We start from the raw sequence: 14715 nt of genomic DNA, 5'->3' as shown, positions 1-14715 counted from the left end.
CACATACTGGATAAAGTGAGGTTGATGTGTTTCTATCCCTGATTCAACAGAAAACATAATTTTATCAAATTAATTTTTATGAGACCTGCTTTAGTCAGGGTGCACAGGGAAGCATATGCAATGTTTAAACATTCTCCTGTTCAATGGCCTGATTTTCCCCTGTATAAACACATGGGATGAAGGTAAAAGACTCAGTCATGTGTTAAAGAAAACGAAGTCGTGCCCTCACAATAAAACCATAGAAGCCAGGTTTTTCACAAGCTTACTTTGTGGTTGAAATTTACTTGCAGTTTGTCCTCAGAGGCAAGGATAGACATTCCAGTGCAGATTGGGATTGTGGAACAAAATGGAACAGTCTCCTAAACTCTTGGGGAAGGTGTGGAAGCTTGTGGTCACTGACATTCTCTTTTGATGCTGCCACTAAATGGCAGTTTATTACCAAGGTGCAAATCAGGTGAATAAACCTGCCTGAAAGGGGTTCCTTGGGGCATGAGTTATCTATGAAAGCAGACAGGAAAGGAATGAAAAAACGTGCACCTTTAGGTGAGAGCTTATTTCTGGAGAAGCTGAAGCCCATCACTTACTGCAATGGCTACAATGGGGTAGCTGGCTGCCTACAGAAAGTTGTATAAACACGCGCACTCAAAGAGCAAAAGCTGTCCCCTTCTGTTATTCCTTAACTAAACTTATTTTCTTCTGCTGGAGTAGAAGCAGGAACAGTTCATGAAGTTGCAACTCATATTTTCCATGTTTTTCTAGACCAAGGTTGTTTTAGGCCGAATCAGTTCGTTTGGAAAAATGCAACACCCTCCTGCCACTGCATTAATACCAAATTTTGTTACATCTTTGATACAACTAATTATTCAGAGAAGAAAGCACAATTAGTAGGAGTTTGGCTGTAGAGTTTACCCCTAACTTTGCACTCCTTCGGTATACAGTGTATCAAGAGGACAGACAAGATGACACTTGGACCTGAGCCAACCCTGTAAAAATAGGGAGCTAGTGGCATCATAAACGCTGGAATTATTTCAAAGGATTAATAAATCTAGCCTTAGGAACACCAGTCAAGAGTAATCTGCTCATGGCAAGTTTCACAGAGGCAGGATATGATCTTTTGTCTATTGTTGTGAATCTGGCTGTACCCTAAATAGCAGCTATATTTCCATAACAGAGGATTTTAGTCATGCAAATCCTCCCCCCCAGGCCCAAGGATGGCAGACAGGGTAGGTGAGATTCATCCTTCCCTCAGTGAAGAGTGCTACACCTCTACAGAAGAAATGCAGAGCAACCTTGGGCTCTTCCAAATTCCAAACACACAAAGCCAGCACAAAGTGTTCCTGGAAATCATCTTCATTGTCTCTGCCATCCTGTAGCAGTCAGATCCCTTGAACTCTTATGCTGGAAGGTGAGGGGATGTACAAGAATTTATTAGGCTAACTTGGGCTCTTATTATTAAAAAAAAAAAAAAGAAAAAAAGAAAAGAAAAAAAGAAAAGAAAAAAAGTATTAATTGAAGAAAAAAATAAAAAAACCAGCAAACAGCCTTTCCTCTCTTCCAACGACAGGCCTGTATTTGAATCCCCTGTGGTAAATCAACCTTCTTTTGCTCTAAGAGAAGAAGCCAGATGGGCAGTGGGGCAATGACTTCCTTTGGTATGGCATTTGGTATCTAACCTGGTACTCAAATGTGTAGGCATTTCCCCTCCCCTCCTACTGCAGCTGAATGACTTTGCTGTGTTGATTTGAAATGACCTGACTAATCTCAACTTCCTCTAACAGTTTAATGAGATGTCAGAAGTTAACAATGTTCATAGAATTGAAAAAAGGCCACTCAAACAATCATGAAAGGAAACACATGGACAGCAGTTTTTAAACAGTTTTTGGGCTATTGGAAATAATTCAATGAGCTTTAGCCAAGCTGCAGTACAAGCATACCTAGATGTGACCAAAAAAAGCTGCATTTTTCCTCTGGACTGTTTAATTTATTTCAGGGTTACAAAAAGGAGGTATATAAGAAAAGCCTTAATTAGGTAAATTTAAAAAAAAAAGAGAGACCCTTCCTGCCCCTCTTGGATCATCTGGTGTTTGGAAATACAGAGCAATGGTCCTGTTGCACTGGTTCTACCACCTGAAATTACACTAGGCAGAGGTAGCAATGACCTGGCAAGTTGAGTCCCTCTCCTTTCCAAGAGAATTTTAACGGTGTTCTCAAGTGCAAAGGACTTGAATACACTGATCATGGTTCCAATCTCCTAGAATACCAAATCTGAGGAAAAAGCTTACACTGTACTTCCCCATTAAGCACAGTACAATGGGCTAAAACAAACACATCAGTGCTTTGTCTATCACTAGTATTTTACTTCCTATTAAGATTTTATTGAAAAATCTACTAAAATAGCATATTTTTTACGGAAGACAGCTCCCAGATTTTGTGACCTGCACACAGGAATTATTTTTTGCTTCCAGCTGAAGGAAATAGAGACTCTATCTTGTTGGTAGCAGTACCAGTTATTACCAAGCACTAATCCTTCTCCTGTTATTAATTTTTCCTCAGGAAGGTATCTTCATATCTGTTATAGAGGTGACAGATGTTTAGTGCAGTTTTCCTCTGAAGCACAACATCCTGTAAGGCACAAACATGCTTTCCAGAGCCTACCATCTCTCTCACCTCCCTCACTACCATTTTACTGCCGAACCTGGAGCTTGCAGCATCAGACTGGCTCCTGCACACAGTCTCTAGGACTTCTCATAGAGCAGACTGTACATCCTAGCTTTGACTGTCTTAGTATTCCAGGAAGTCTCTCCTCCTTCCCATCACAGATCTGGCTGTGATGTAACTCAGTTATGCTGCTGCTGCCTCTCAGCTTCCCAGACATCCATGGACGGACAGATATAAACTTTGTTTAGTAAACTCTACAAAAGAGTTCAGTCAGCCTTAGGGCTGACTATAGATCCTTGCAGGCTCATTAACACTTGCCCAGAGTTGAGCACTCAAAGCTGGGAGATGCTGGGATAGAGCAGCAATGGGGAACCAACTGCTCTGGCAACCTCTCAAGCTGACTCCCTATGGGAAAAAAGGTTCCATGAGCATGTAAAAGAAGACAACCCTTGTGCAGAAGCCTGGTGGAAAAGGGAGCAGCCTGAAGGTTGGGCAGACAAGCTCTCAACATGACAAAGAGTTCAGTGTGGCTACCAAATACCATTATCTTCGTGTATTTTTGCACAAGGTGTTGGAAAGGCTGAACCTCTATGAAAACAGCCCATGTTACATAAAATATCCTTCCCGAGACCCTCTGTTTACATGACACAATGTTTGAATCCCAAATGCTCATATTTGCTGCGCAGGTCTTTTGAGCTACATGATTTAATACATTAGCATTACGTTGCCAATCCAGACAGAATGGGAAAAAATTATTTGTAGGAACAGATGCAGCTGTGAAAGACTGGAAGAACAAAGGAAAAACTGAGAGCCAGTAACACAGGAGAAATTATGAAGACCACTAGAATCTGGAAGGAAGAATCTGGGCCACAATAATGTTACAAAATGATGCTAGGCCACTAGAGAGAAGGCAATGAGATTAGTACAAGCATACAAGGAAGGCAGTTCTTTCTCGTGTCCTAAGAGAAGATAGATTTTTAAGCCATAGCATCTGTCCTTGTCTTTAGAAAAGAATTCTGTTCATCACAACACTCCCACTGAAAAACTAATCCCTTGGCATCAGTGCTTAAAGTGTGTAATAACCTACAGACGTGTCCACAAATTCACCGCACAGGCATGTCCACAACTGCTCTTGGAGCTTCCTGGGAATTCCCCTGGCTACTTATGCTTTGGCAATGTTTGAAGGTCATGCTGGGTTAACGCCTTATGTATCCTGGGATCTGGATCTTAGCATGATGGTATCAGCACAGAGGGTTGACTGCAGCTGCTCAAACCTCAGGCAAAAAAAATTTCAGTTTGCATCACTGCGTTATCACATAAAATGGAGAGCTGGATTGTCAGAGCACTATGAGTTAGGGATGGTGCCAAACAAGGAGCCTGGTACTGTTAGGTAGAAAACCTTAGATTCTTAGTCAATGCCCAGAGCCAGAAGTGTTTCACCTCACAGCTTACTTCAGCAAAGTTCAAGTGTAAAGACATAATTCAGTATTTCCAGCAGAAATTACTTTCTTCTGAGAGAAGGTAATAAATGACATGTCACAATATACCACTGGGTCAATATATTACATTCTTTGCTTTGCTAAACTACATGATGGTATCCTGGAACAGGAATAAGGAAGTGAAATTAGCTGGCCATCATTGTAGATGAAGTGTTTGTAAACAACTACATTTTGTACTTGCACAAAAAAAGACATTGCAATCTATTTCTGGTGTATAGAGCATTTAAGTTTCCATTAAATTTTAAGATATTATTTAACTCAGGATGCTGACAAAGAGAATCCCTGAAAATGCCAATCTACTTACACACTCCTGACTTGCTTCTTATGCTTGTGAAAATCTCAACTGCGTGTAGAAAATTTAAAAAAATACTTTCTTATAATAAAGAGTGCTTCAGGAGATGACAGTGTAATGAAATATTTGCTATCACTCTAACGCCTACCAGTTTGTAATTCAAATCAAAGGTTTTTACAGGCTTGTATAAATAAACAGTGCAGCAAGAATCTATCTCCGTAACACAGAGCTAAAAGTGTCCTCTACAAATGTTCTGAATAATTTCCTTCTAAATTTTACCTCAGTCATTGCACATTGCATAACTGCAAAAAAGAGATAGATACAAGATGCAGTAAGGACACATCACCAAGAATTCTGTCTTTCTTAGGAATTTCTGTTGACTATTAGTTCCTAACAGAATTTAATTCTACTAAAATCAATGGGTATTTTACTACTGGCTTCAATGACAAGGATATAAAGGAGTCATATTCAAATGGAACATGGAAAGATATATAAAATTTAATTACCTGCACTCATCAGGGTTTGTACCTAAATTAAGCACTGAACCTATAACAAATAAGCACAAGAGCTTAATGTGAATAAGCCAACAATGCTAGGAAATCTGTATCTTTTGTCCTTTCCGTTTGGTTTTCAAGTACTTCTCTTGTAAGAGTCTACACAGGAGAAAATGACCAGGATGGGGCAGATAGTTCTCTCTAATACAGAACAGATGATGGATGTACTCTCTAATTCTGATTTACAGGCACAGAAAGTTTCACAAGAAAAGAACAACTAGAAATAATCACTGTATTCTGCAGACAGTATTCCAAACCCATATAATCTCGTATCTCATACAAATCAAAGGATATTTAGGAAAGTGAGTGTCCTTAATACAGTTTGAGGAGCCCAAGTAAAACAAATAGATTTACATTATCACTAAAAAAAATTCACATAATTTACCAGAGCAGCATGGTAATAACCTAGGTTATGTTTTTCACTGTCTTTCTGATGAAAATATGAACTCTTACCCTGCAATATAATTATCTTTCCCAACTCCTACTTCACAAATATTGTACCACTCCAACTTTTTCCTTCTTTTACTTACTTTGGAGTTTAGTATTGCTCAGAGTTCTTGTTCAATTATTCTACATTTGTTAATTATTTTAATGCACTGAAAATCTACTCAAAGAGGAGATTCTACTCTTTCTCCAACCACAACATTCCACTAGTGTCTGGGAACTTAATTACTGCACGTTTTGGGTTAAAACACAGAGTTACAGCAGGTAGATGAAGGAAGGTGCCTATGTGCTTATGCATGTACATCCTCTTAATTTGTAAACAAGAAATTAAAAAAAAAAAAAAAAAACCTAACTCCACAACAAAACCTTCCCAGATTCTTCCAGCTTCTGTTAAAAAATATTTAAAACTTAAATTCTTTCATTTCATCCATGATTCTGGCTACCTGCCAGGCTTTGTCTCTCTGCTCACATCCAAAATGTCTAGAGTAACATAGTGGGGAAGTGAAAGTCCACCAGAGGAAGACCCTACAAGGGCAGGACTGTGATGAACAAATGCTGTGTACACCATGCATCCATAAAAACCACATGCAACTCCTGACAAGACAACTTCATAGCGCATAATAGTCCAGCAACAGAGTTGAACTGAGGTCAAGCCTGGAATTACTGATTTTAATTGTCTTCTTCGAATTTTTTTATCCTCCTGCCTTTTTTGTATTGTAAGATCACAAATAAGCTGTGTACATATTGGTTCTGAATAAAACACTGAAACATGAGTTTATTGTTTCTCGTTGTTGGAATTTCCTAGAGGAAAAATATTGCCAAAACAATTTAATAGCGTATTCAAAATTAAGAGTGCATTTTGACCCAAGTGACTATAAATTAACCTAAAAAAAAAGAAGAAAGACAATAAATTCTTCATTTTCCAAACAAATCGGGAAAATAACTGCAACAAAAGAGCATTTCAAAGAGTCACTGAACAATACTGAGAAAGCATGTCTGCTAATCAAGGTAAGGACAGTTCATTTGGAGGAAAAACTTCCACAGCTTGAGGCTGGAAGCTTTGTGTTTGGAGAAATGTTCTGTAAAATATTAAAATATTTGAGCATTGTTAATTTTTGATATACCTTCAACAAAACCAGGAGAACTCTATCACTCAAATGCAAACCATTTCACTTCTCATAAGATGGTGATTTCAGAGAAGCCAAAACATGAAAAGCACTTGAATGAAGTGTTTCGAATTTGTTTCAAAGGTGAAGCTTTTCCCAAGATCCTCACATTGAGGACGGTCCTCATGCCTCACAGTGTTGCTCAAGGCTGTTGCCAAACAGCAGTACCAATTGTGACAACCACGGGAGAAAGGGGAGCTTTCACAATAGGAATTGTGCAATCAGATTAGCCAGTCCAAGGAGGATTATAAAGATGTGAATAATCAGAGCAGGCCATGTCAGCTGCCCAGCACGGTGCAGGGAGATCATGTAGATGAGTGATGGATACACGAACACAAAGGCCAAACCACATGTTGCTCCAGAGTATCTGAGGAAAGGGAGAAGAGGGGAAGGAAAAAAAAAAAAAAAATAAACACTTTGCATTTATTCTTATTTCTTTTTGTCATTTCTCCCCCCCAAACCAATGAACAATCTGGATGAAGACTGACTATCTGCAATTGCTAAACATCAATTTCTGTTCTTTACTGACCTCTACCTCCTTCACTAGCACTTAATTACCACTCTTTGTGTTGTTCAGACCCCTGCTTGCTTGTACCTGCACTCTGACATGGCTCTGTCCCTTCAGTCACACCCTGTGATGCTGTTGGGGACTAAATCCCTTACTTAAGACTTGATGTTTCTATGTTCTTTGGGGAAATTTGTCAACGTACAACAGAAAAAGACTGGACAGTGCATCCTCAATTACACATCCTTTACGGTCAGAACTGCAAACCTCATTGCACCCCAGCCATCAGAGAACACAGTTTAAGCATTTAAATATAGAAATGTTCCTGAATCTGCAATTCTTATTTTAATTTATTTAATGAGCTTCTAGCAAATCATTCTTCAGACCTAAAAGGAACAACATGCCCTTCTGGTAACATGATCAACCACAGCAAGGGAAACATTTAACTGTTCATTTCTAACCTATCCCATGCTTACAAAAATGTTCTCATTATTTTCACCTACTAAGCAGCCAAATGTTATTAAGTAACAACATATTTTGTTTCATATACTTGAACATTCCTTTCCAAGAAACAATCAGTCTAACTTGCAAGCATGCAAGTTAGACAATATAAAGACAATTTATCTGCTGGAAATCCACTGTTCAATGTGTTTGGCTACTATGCACAATATAGATGCTTTAGAAGAGATAAACACCAGTTTGCAAACAGAGATATGCATTGCACAATGTTTAACCAAATTAGGCATCAGGAAGAAATTCTCTCCTGTCAAGGTGCTGAGACATTGGAACAGGTTGCCCAGGAAAGCTGTGGATGTCATGTCCCTGGAAATGTTCAAGGCTGGGTAGGATGGGACTCTAAGCAACCTGGTCTAGCAGCAGGTGTTCTTTGCCCACGGCAGGAGGTTGTAACTAGATGATCTTCAAGGTCCCTTCCAACCTTAGGCTCAATTCTATCATTCTAAGAGTCCATGATGATGATTAACTTGACCATCTCTATTACAGGAATACAAAAAACTTACTACAAGGAGAGACAGAAGAAAAAGAGGAAATGGGAAAAACCCTCATAGATCAGCCACTGAGCAAAAGTAAGTTATTTTGCTACTTTGGTCAGACCCAAACCTGTCATTCTGGTTTTATAATTGCAGATTTTGGTATTTTTAAACACCTCCCTCTCCTGGTTGCTTTAGGAAAGATGCAAACCAAGAATAAATGACAATGCATATAAATATGTTGACGTCAAACATAATGAAGTAAGACTGCTTATTATTTCCTCTAATATTTTTTAATTATAGAAATCCTAGCTTTTCATCAACATAGTAAATTTAGGATATAATTTAGAGGCACAACTTTGATGTCACTGTTCCTTTTAAAGTTAGTTGTTTTCTTGGATTTTTATTGCAGACCTTTAATCCAGGTTCATATGGTCTTAATACAACATAGAAACTTTGGAGAAATAAACAATAACAAAGCAACTTTTCTTTTGGCACCATATTCTTTTATGAGTAGAGTTACAAGGTCCTAAGATACAGCTCTAGTAAAACTCAACCATCTCAGACACAGAGGCAGAATAACAGATGTCAGAACTTTGCCAGCTGATTGTTTACACACCAAATAATTATTTACATCTTATGAAGGCATAAGCTTCACAAAATATAAAGTTACAATTATTAGCGCTCCTTTTCAACATCAAGACACAAACGTAGTAACACCACAGGGAAGCTCACTGCAAGCAACACTCACCTTATGATACCTCCTATATTTGGATAAAATCTTGCCATTGCTACTCCAGCTCCTACAATGGCTAAGTTCAGGATAAGCACATGGAAAAGGCTACAGGAAAGTGAGGAAAGAGTGTTAAAATCTGTTATATTTATTACAAAATACCACCACAGTCCTTCATTTACTCTAATATTTAACTGGTACATGGATGGTGTTTTCATTTGCTTGACTTACTCTATTAAAGCCAATTAATTTCACAGCAAACATGTCATCTACTGAATATTCAGAGTGCCAATTTCTTAATATCTAGTATTTTGACTCAAAATATTCTTAAGGAATAACAATGTGTAATTTGGCAATTCTTATGAAAAACATCATACATAGTACTCAGCACTCAAGTATTTCAGATGGACATTAAATACCAAAGAAACAATACCGTATAACTTAATTCCCACAAGAAAGAATTAGCTTGTTCACAGAGTGATCTGAATTGCTCAAAGTGAACTAATGGAAACCAGAAGAAAGGCAAAGATGCATCAAGTGGAAAATATTACAAAACACTATTAAAATTTGAACTCTACTGCATTTTGATACAGGACAAACATTTAAAATGTTGGATGTCTTACAGTATATGAACTGTAATGAACTTCCTTGCTCCTGCCCTATTTATGCTGATTTTTTTTTGCTGAATTTGTTTTTACAAATAATTTCCTGTGGCTTTCCTTTTGCATTAAGGATGAAAAAATGGAGATTTTCTGTTCTGCAAAAACAGCTTTTACTGCATCAGACAAATTCAGTGCAGTTATGCACAGAGCTGAGACTCAGGAAAGTATCACTTTTCTTTCGGGAATATGAAATGTTGGCATATTTTAGCATAAGGTAAAGTCAGGAAATAGAATAAAACCTGTGATATTTTGGTCACACAGCTGTTTCTATGAAGGGAAAAAAGAATCCTCACAGAGGAAACATACATACGCTTACGGGTTTTGTTTATTCTTCTGGAGGATATGATTTCCTAAAATATACAAAACCTGTGAGCCAAAGCTAATTTTTTCTTCACTGTAGAAAGTATGTGTATTATAGAGGATGTAACTAGCTAAAAAACTTTTAAAAAGTGACAGCTTCCATGGCTATGGCTGAAAGGCTACCTGCCAGTTTCCAAGTTAGGAAGAAAGATTAAAGACATAGAATAGTCTCATGAAAGTTCAGGGAAATTAAGGCAACTAAAACACAAAGGAATCATTTAAGCTACGGACTGTTTTTAACCGTCAATCTTTAAATTTTTTTCTGAAAGACAAAAAAATATCTTCAGTTTTGTACATGACATTTTAACAAAGGTGTAAGAGGGGTACCTTAGAGATCGACAATTCAGTGAGACTACAGCAGCTGTTTAAGTTTTTTCTGGATATAAATCTGGTAAGACCTCATGAACAAAAAATAAAATCCCAACAATCAGACTTCTTAGGGACAAAATGTGTAGACCTTCTCTAATACTGATAAGGAAAGCCAGTTAACTGATCTGTTCACAAAAAAGTGTCTGCCATTAAAAACAACTTCCCCTCTCCCTTCATGTGGCAGCTTGGAAATCTTACTATCACAGAACTGAAGCAGAAAGTTTATGGCCACACAAAATGACAGCACTTCTTAGATTCTCTTTTTGCTAAGACTATTTTTTTAGCAAGAGGAACTAAAACCACGTAGGCTTACTACTTCAAAAATGTTCTGCAAATTTGTGTCAGTTCAGAGTATTTTAGCAGGAAACCTGAAAAATCTCTGAAGTATTTTATTCTGGCATGCTTTGAAGAAGTGATTTTGTTGTTCAAAGCTGTTGTTTTAAAAAAAATTACTTCTAGATTATTTTAAATTTTTAAAGCAAATAGAGATGGTCTGTATCTTTGGTGTGAAACAAAACATTTTTCAATTTCTTGATCTGGGGAAGGATTATTGGGTTGAGGGGAGGGACAATGTGTTCTGGCTCAATTGAAAACAACAGTCCTCAAATGCTCACATCTCCAAAGCAATTCGGTACTTGTAGAGCAGTGCTTTGCAGTTTTCATTGTCAAAATTAATCAGATTCCTCAGGAACAATACCAAAATCAGAAGGTCTGAAAAGGCTTTGCACCTATCTGTTTCAATGTGAAAGATTACACTGCATTCCTGTCCTGGAAAGTCCTTGCTCCTTGCTTTACCTTTTGAAGCAGCCTGAGCTGTAACCATGACAGTGGACAACAGGTATTTAACCAGCAAACCCTTTCTTTTACCTAAGCAGATAGTCACAGCTCCACTCATCTCATCTCCAGGATGGGGAAAAAGTCTGGATCTTGATGGAGAGAAAGGCATTGCCATTTACGAAAAAAACTCTACCCTTCTGAATAAAGTAAATCTGATACCTAGGGCTGCAAGCAGCTACATTATTTGAGACAGTACTTCTCTTAAGACTCTAGAGCTTCATGCAGGTATGTTCCAGACAGGACAAGCATTTCTCACAGGCCGTGACATTTTAGTAAGTTCTGAATTGCTCAGGTTTACCTTGACACTGGCTTACAGTAAAATTAATGCTCACAACACAATGCAAAAGGACAGTCAGGAAAACAGCATTTAGAGGCAGGGGAAATAACCGCACCGCTGCTTATTACAATTATATGAAGAAAAGTATTTAGAGGACATTAGAGATTAGAAGAGATTTGGCCTGTTTGTGCTTAATCACCCTGGTCACATACAGGTGTTTTCTAAGTGGTGTAACTTTCTTCATCGTGGTCAATGGCAGCAGAATTGGGTGGCCCATGCCAGGGCTGGACTGTCTGCCTGAGCAGCCTGGTTAGGGCTACTGCTCTGAGGCACAGGCTGGGTTGCCTGAAGGAGGCTGTAATTCACAAAGGAAGCACACCCATGGCAAGTCTTTTACATTCTGTCCTCAGTCTCCATACTCTCAGCTGGGCAGATGAAGATTCTAGCTCTTTTCTATAAAAAGAATCACTGCTCACCTGCAGAAATCCTGCAATTCCACAAAAATGGTAATGGAAAGAAGGAAAAAAGATTAGAAGAAAATGCCAGCTTTCCCCTAAGTCTTGCTTTTTTCTCTCCTGGCAAGGTTAACCTTTTAGATTGACAGAGTGGAGAATCAACCTTGTATGTGAGAAGATCATTAAAGGGCTTGCTCCATCAAGTTCTCTCCCACTGAAGTGGTAGCTACACTTAAGTCACTGAACAAAAGTGACTATATATATCTAATTAACTTTGGCATCCTCAAAGTAAGAATAATGTCAAAAACACTGAAACCAAACTCTAGCACAAGGGAAATTTAAAGACAGAAACTGATTTTAAATCCCCTCAAGTTTTAAGTTCTCCCAGAAGTTCAAAACTCAGCACAGAGTCACAGGATGAACACACACAACAAGGGAAACTGGAAAGCAAGGAAAGAAGAAAATCAGGATCACCCAAATAAGAATTTTTGAGATGTTTCTGTATCTAAAAATGCATTTTCTTCCTGGAAATTTCACTCAAGTGACATTGGTCAAAAGACAATGAATCACAACCTTCAAGAGAAGCTAGGCAGAAGTTAGATGAAGAACAGACAATCCATGCATGCAAACAGAAGAAATGTATTTCATTGCATCAGAAGAGATACATCTGTGGGAGAACTGGCAGGTCTCCTGGGCTACCATGGAGTAAAGGGATGACAATCATTAAGGAAAGCTAAGTGATTTTTGTCTATCAGCTTATTTAATCTTGCAGAACTGGAATGTTAAAAAGTTTTTAAAAATCATCAGATGACTGTTTAAAGCACTTTATGCACACCATATAATTAGACAAGGGAATCTCTGTCACAAATATTACTGTAGCAAAGAGCCAGTAAAAATAGTAAAAAGTTGGCTTTCTGTACATATAAGAAGATCCAGAGTCAAGCAAGAAACAGCAGATAAAGCACATGCATCTGGCCCTAAATCAGCTGTTAAATGACGCCATTACAAACATATCTCATGTTAGAAAGGAAAGCAATTACCCAATACACAAAATTTTGGCCTTCCTTAACAACACAAGGGAGAGCAGAGAGAATGAAGAGTTCCTTGGGTTTTGTCCCAGTACATCATTTTCCCTGTTGTAATCCGTTTACTAGCATACATTTTGCAAAATAAAAGAAGGAATTAGGATGTCCTCTCTTATTTCTAAATCTTTTGTAGGAAGTAGAGAAAGGCTGAAGGATCTGTGGATTGAGAGCACCCTTAGCACCAAGCTTTGTATGATGCATCGGACATGCTGGAGGGAAGGGATGCCATCCAAAGGGATCTGGACAGGCTTGAGAGGTGGGACCATGCAAACCTCAGGGAGCTCAGCAAGTCCAAGTAAAAGCCTCCTATGCCTGTAACATGGCAATCCCAGGCACACCCACAGGCTGGCAGAGAAGTGATTGAGAGCAGCCCTGAGGGGAAGGACTTGGGGGGTGGTGGTTGATGAAAAACTCACCATGAGCCAGCAGTGAGCAGGATTCCCATGGCTTTCTCTCAGCCCAGAAAGCCAAGGGAATCCTGGGCTGCATCCAAAGCAGCACTGGCCAGCAGACTGAGAGAGGGGTTCTACCCCTCTGCTCTGCTCTGCTCTGCTCTGCTGAGACCCCTCCTGGAGCACTGCATCCAGCTCTGGGGTCCCCAGCACGATGACAAGGAGTTGTTAAACAGAGGAGGGCCAGGAGGTTGGTGGGAGGGCTGGAGCACCTCTGCTATGAGGACAGGCTGAGCAAGTTGGGGCTGTTCAGCCTGGAGAAGAGAGGGTTGTGTGGGGACCTCACAGACACCTTCCACTATCTGAGGGGGCCTGTAGGGAAGCTGGAGAGGGATTCTCTGACAGGAACTGGAGTGACAGGGCAAAGAGGAATGGATATACACTGAAAGAGGGAGATTCAGGTTAAAAGTATAGAAGAAGCTCTATTGCGAGGGTGATGATACGCTGGAACAGGTTTCCCCAGAAAGCTGTGGATGCCCCTCGTCTGGAAGTGTTCAAGGCCAGTTTGGATGGGGATCAACCTGGTCTAGTCAAAGCTGTCCCTGCTGATGGCAGCAGGGTTGGGACTAAATGATCTTCAAGGTCCTTTCCAATCCAAACCACTCTATGATTCTATGTGATGATGCCTGTAAGAAGACTACTGTGCCTAGCATGTCTACATGTGTCTTTGATTTTAAGATAGGCAGAGACACAAGTCACTGATACATGTACATAAGAGCAAGGAGAGTCCTCTTTCTTAGAATCAAGGATGCTTTTGCTCTCCTCCTGACTGTTGAATCAAGGATGCTTTTGCTCTCCTCCTGACTGTTGGAAGACAAGACTCTCATTTCCTTTCAGATAAGCAAGTCCCCACTGTTCAGCTTATGTCTATTGGGAAACCTGGGAGAAAAAAAGTTACATATTGTCTGTTTAAGCATTTAAGTTTGGAGAGGCTGAGCTGCATCATCACTCAAGACTATGGGTTAGCAAGATACACTATAGGTACATAGCAGAGTTGTTAACAGAAAAATAGCACTACAGAATAAAAAGCACAAGACAAAAGAGATAAAAATCAAGTCTTCAGACAATAAAAGCTCCTTTGAAGATGAGTATGCAGTTTCTCATCATCATCCAGTTATAATCCATGGTTTTCCAGAAAAAAATAGGATATTAATCATTAAGTTGCTTTTGGTAGAATTTGCCTTTGATAAGATAAAAAATCTAGACTATAAATTCCAAAACAGGAAACTAATATCTTGGTGCTTTATTATAATCAGATTCAGATAAAGAAAAAGGGGTAAAACCCAGAGAATGAAATTGATCTGAGCAATAAAAGCACACCCAGGAAATAAAAACTATCTGTCAGCCCTGTAAAAGTGTGTGAGATCAAGCTATTTGC

The 14715-nt window shown here is 39.0% G+C and overlaps 1 protein-coding gene across 4 annotated transcripts in view; it reads right to left on the bottom strand.

Annotated features, from left to right (window-relative positions):
- Window positions 1-6195: 6195 nt before the first annotated feature.
- Window positions 6196-14715, bottom strand: part of SLC38A9 (solute carrier family 38 member 9) — a 45038-nt gene continuing 36518 nt past the window's right edge. For all 4 annotated transcript variants that reach the window (XM_059873572.1, XM_059873573.1, XM_059873575.1 and 1 more), the window contains 2 exons: window positions 8859-8948; window positions 6196-6980 (listed from right to left, as the gene is read on the bottom strand). In XM_059873572.1, coding sequence (XP_059729555.1) covers window positions 6815-6980; window positions 8859-8948 — 256 coding nt within the window. In that variant the 3' untranslated portion in view covers window positions 6196-6814. The remainder of the gene's footprint in view (window positions 6981-8858; window positions 8949-14715) is intronic.

Source organism: Haemorhous mexicanus, chromosome Z, assembly GCF_027477595.1.
Source record: "Haemorhous mexicanus isolate bHaeMex1 chromosome Z, bHaeMex1.pri, whole genome shotgun sequence".
NCBI classification, from domain to species: domain Eukaryota; kingdom Metazoa; phylum Chordata; class Aves; order Passeriformes; family Fringillidae; genus Haemorhous; species Haemorhous mexicanus.
This window is presented reverse-complemented; position numbering and strand designations above follow the sequence as displayed.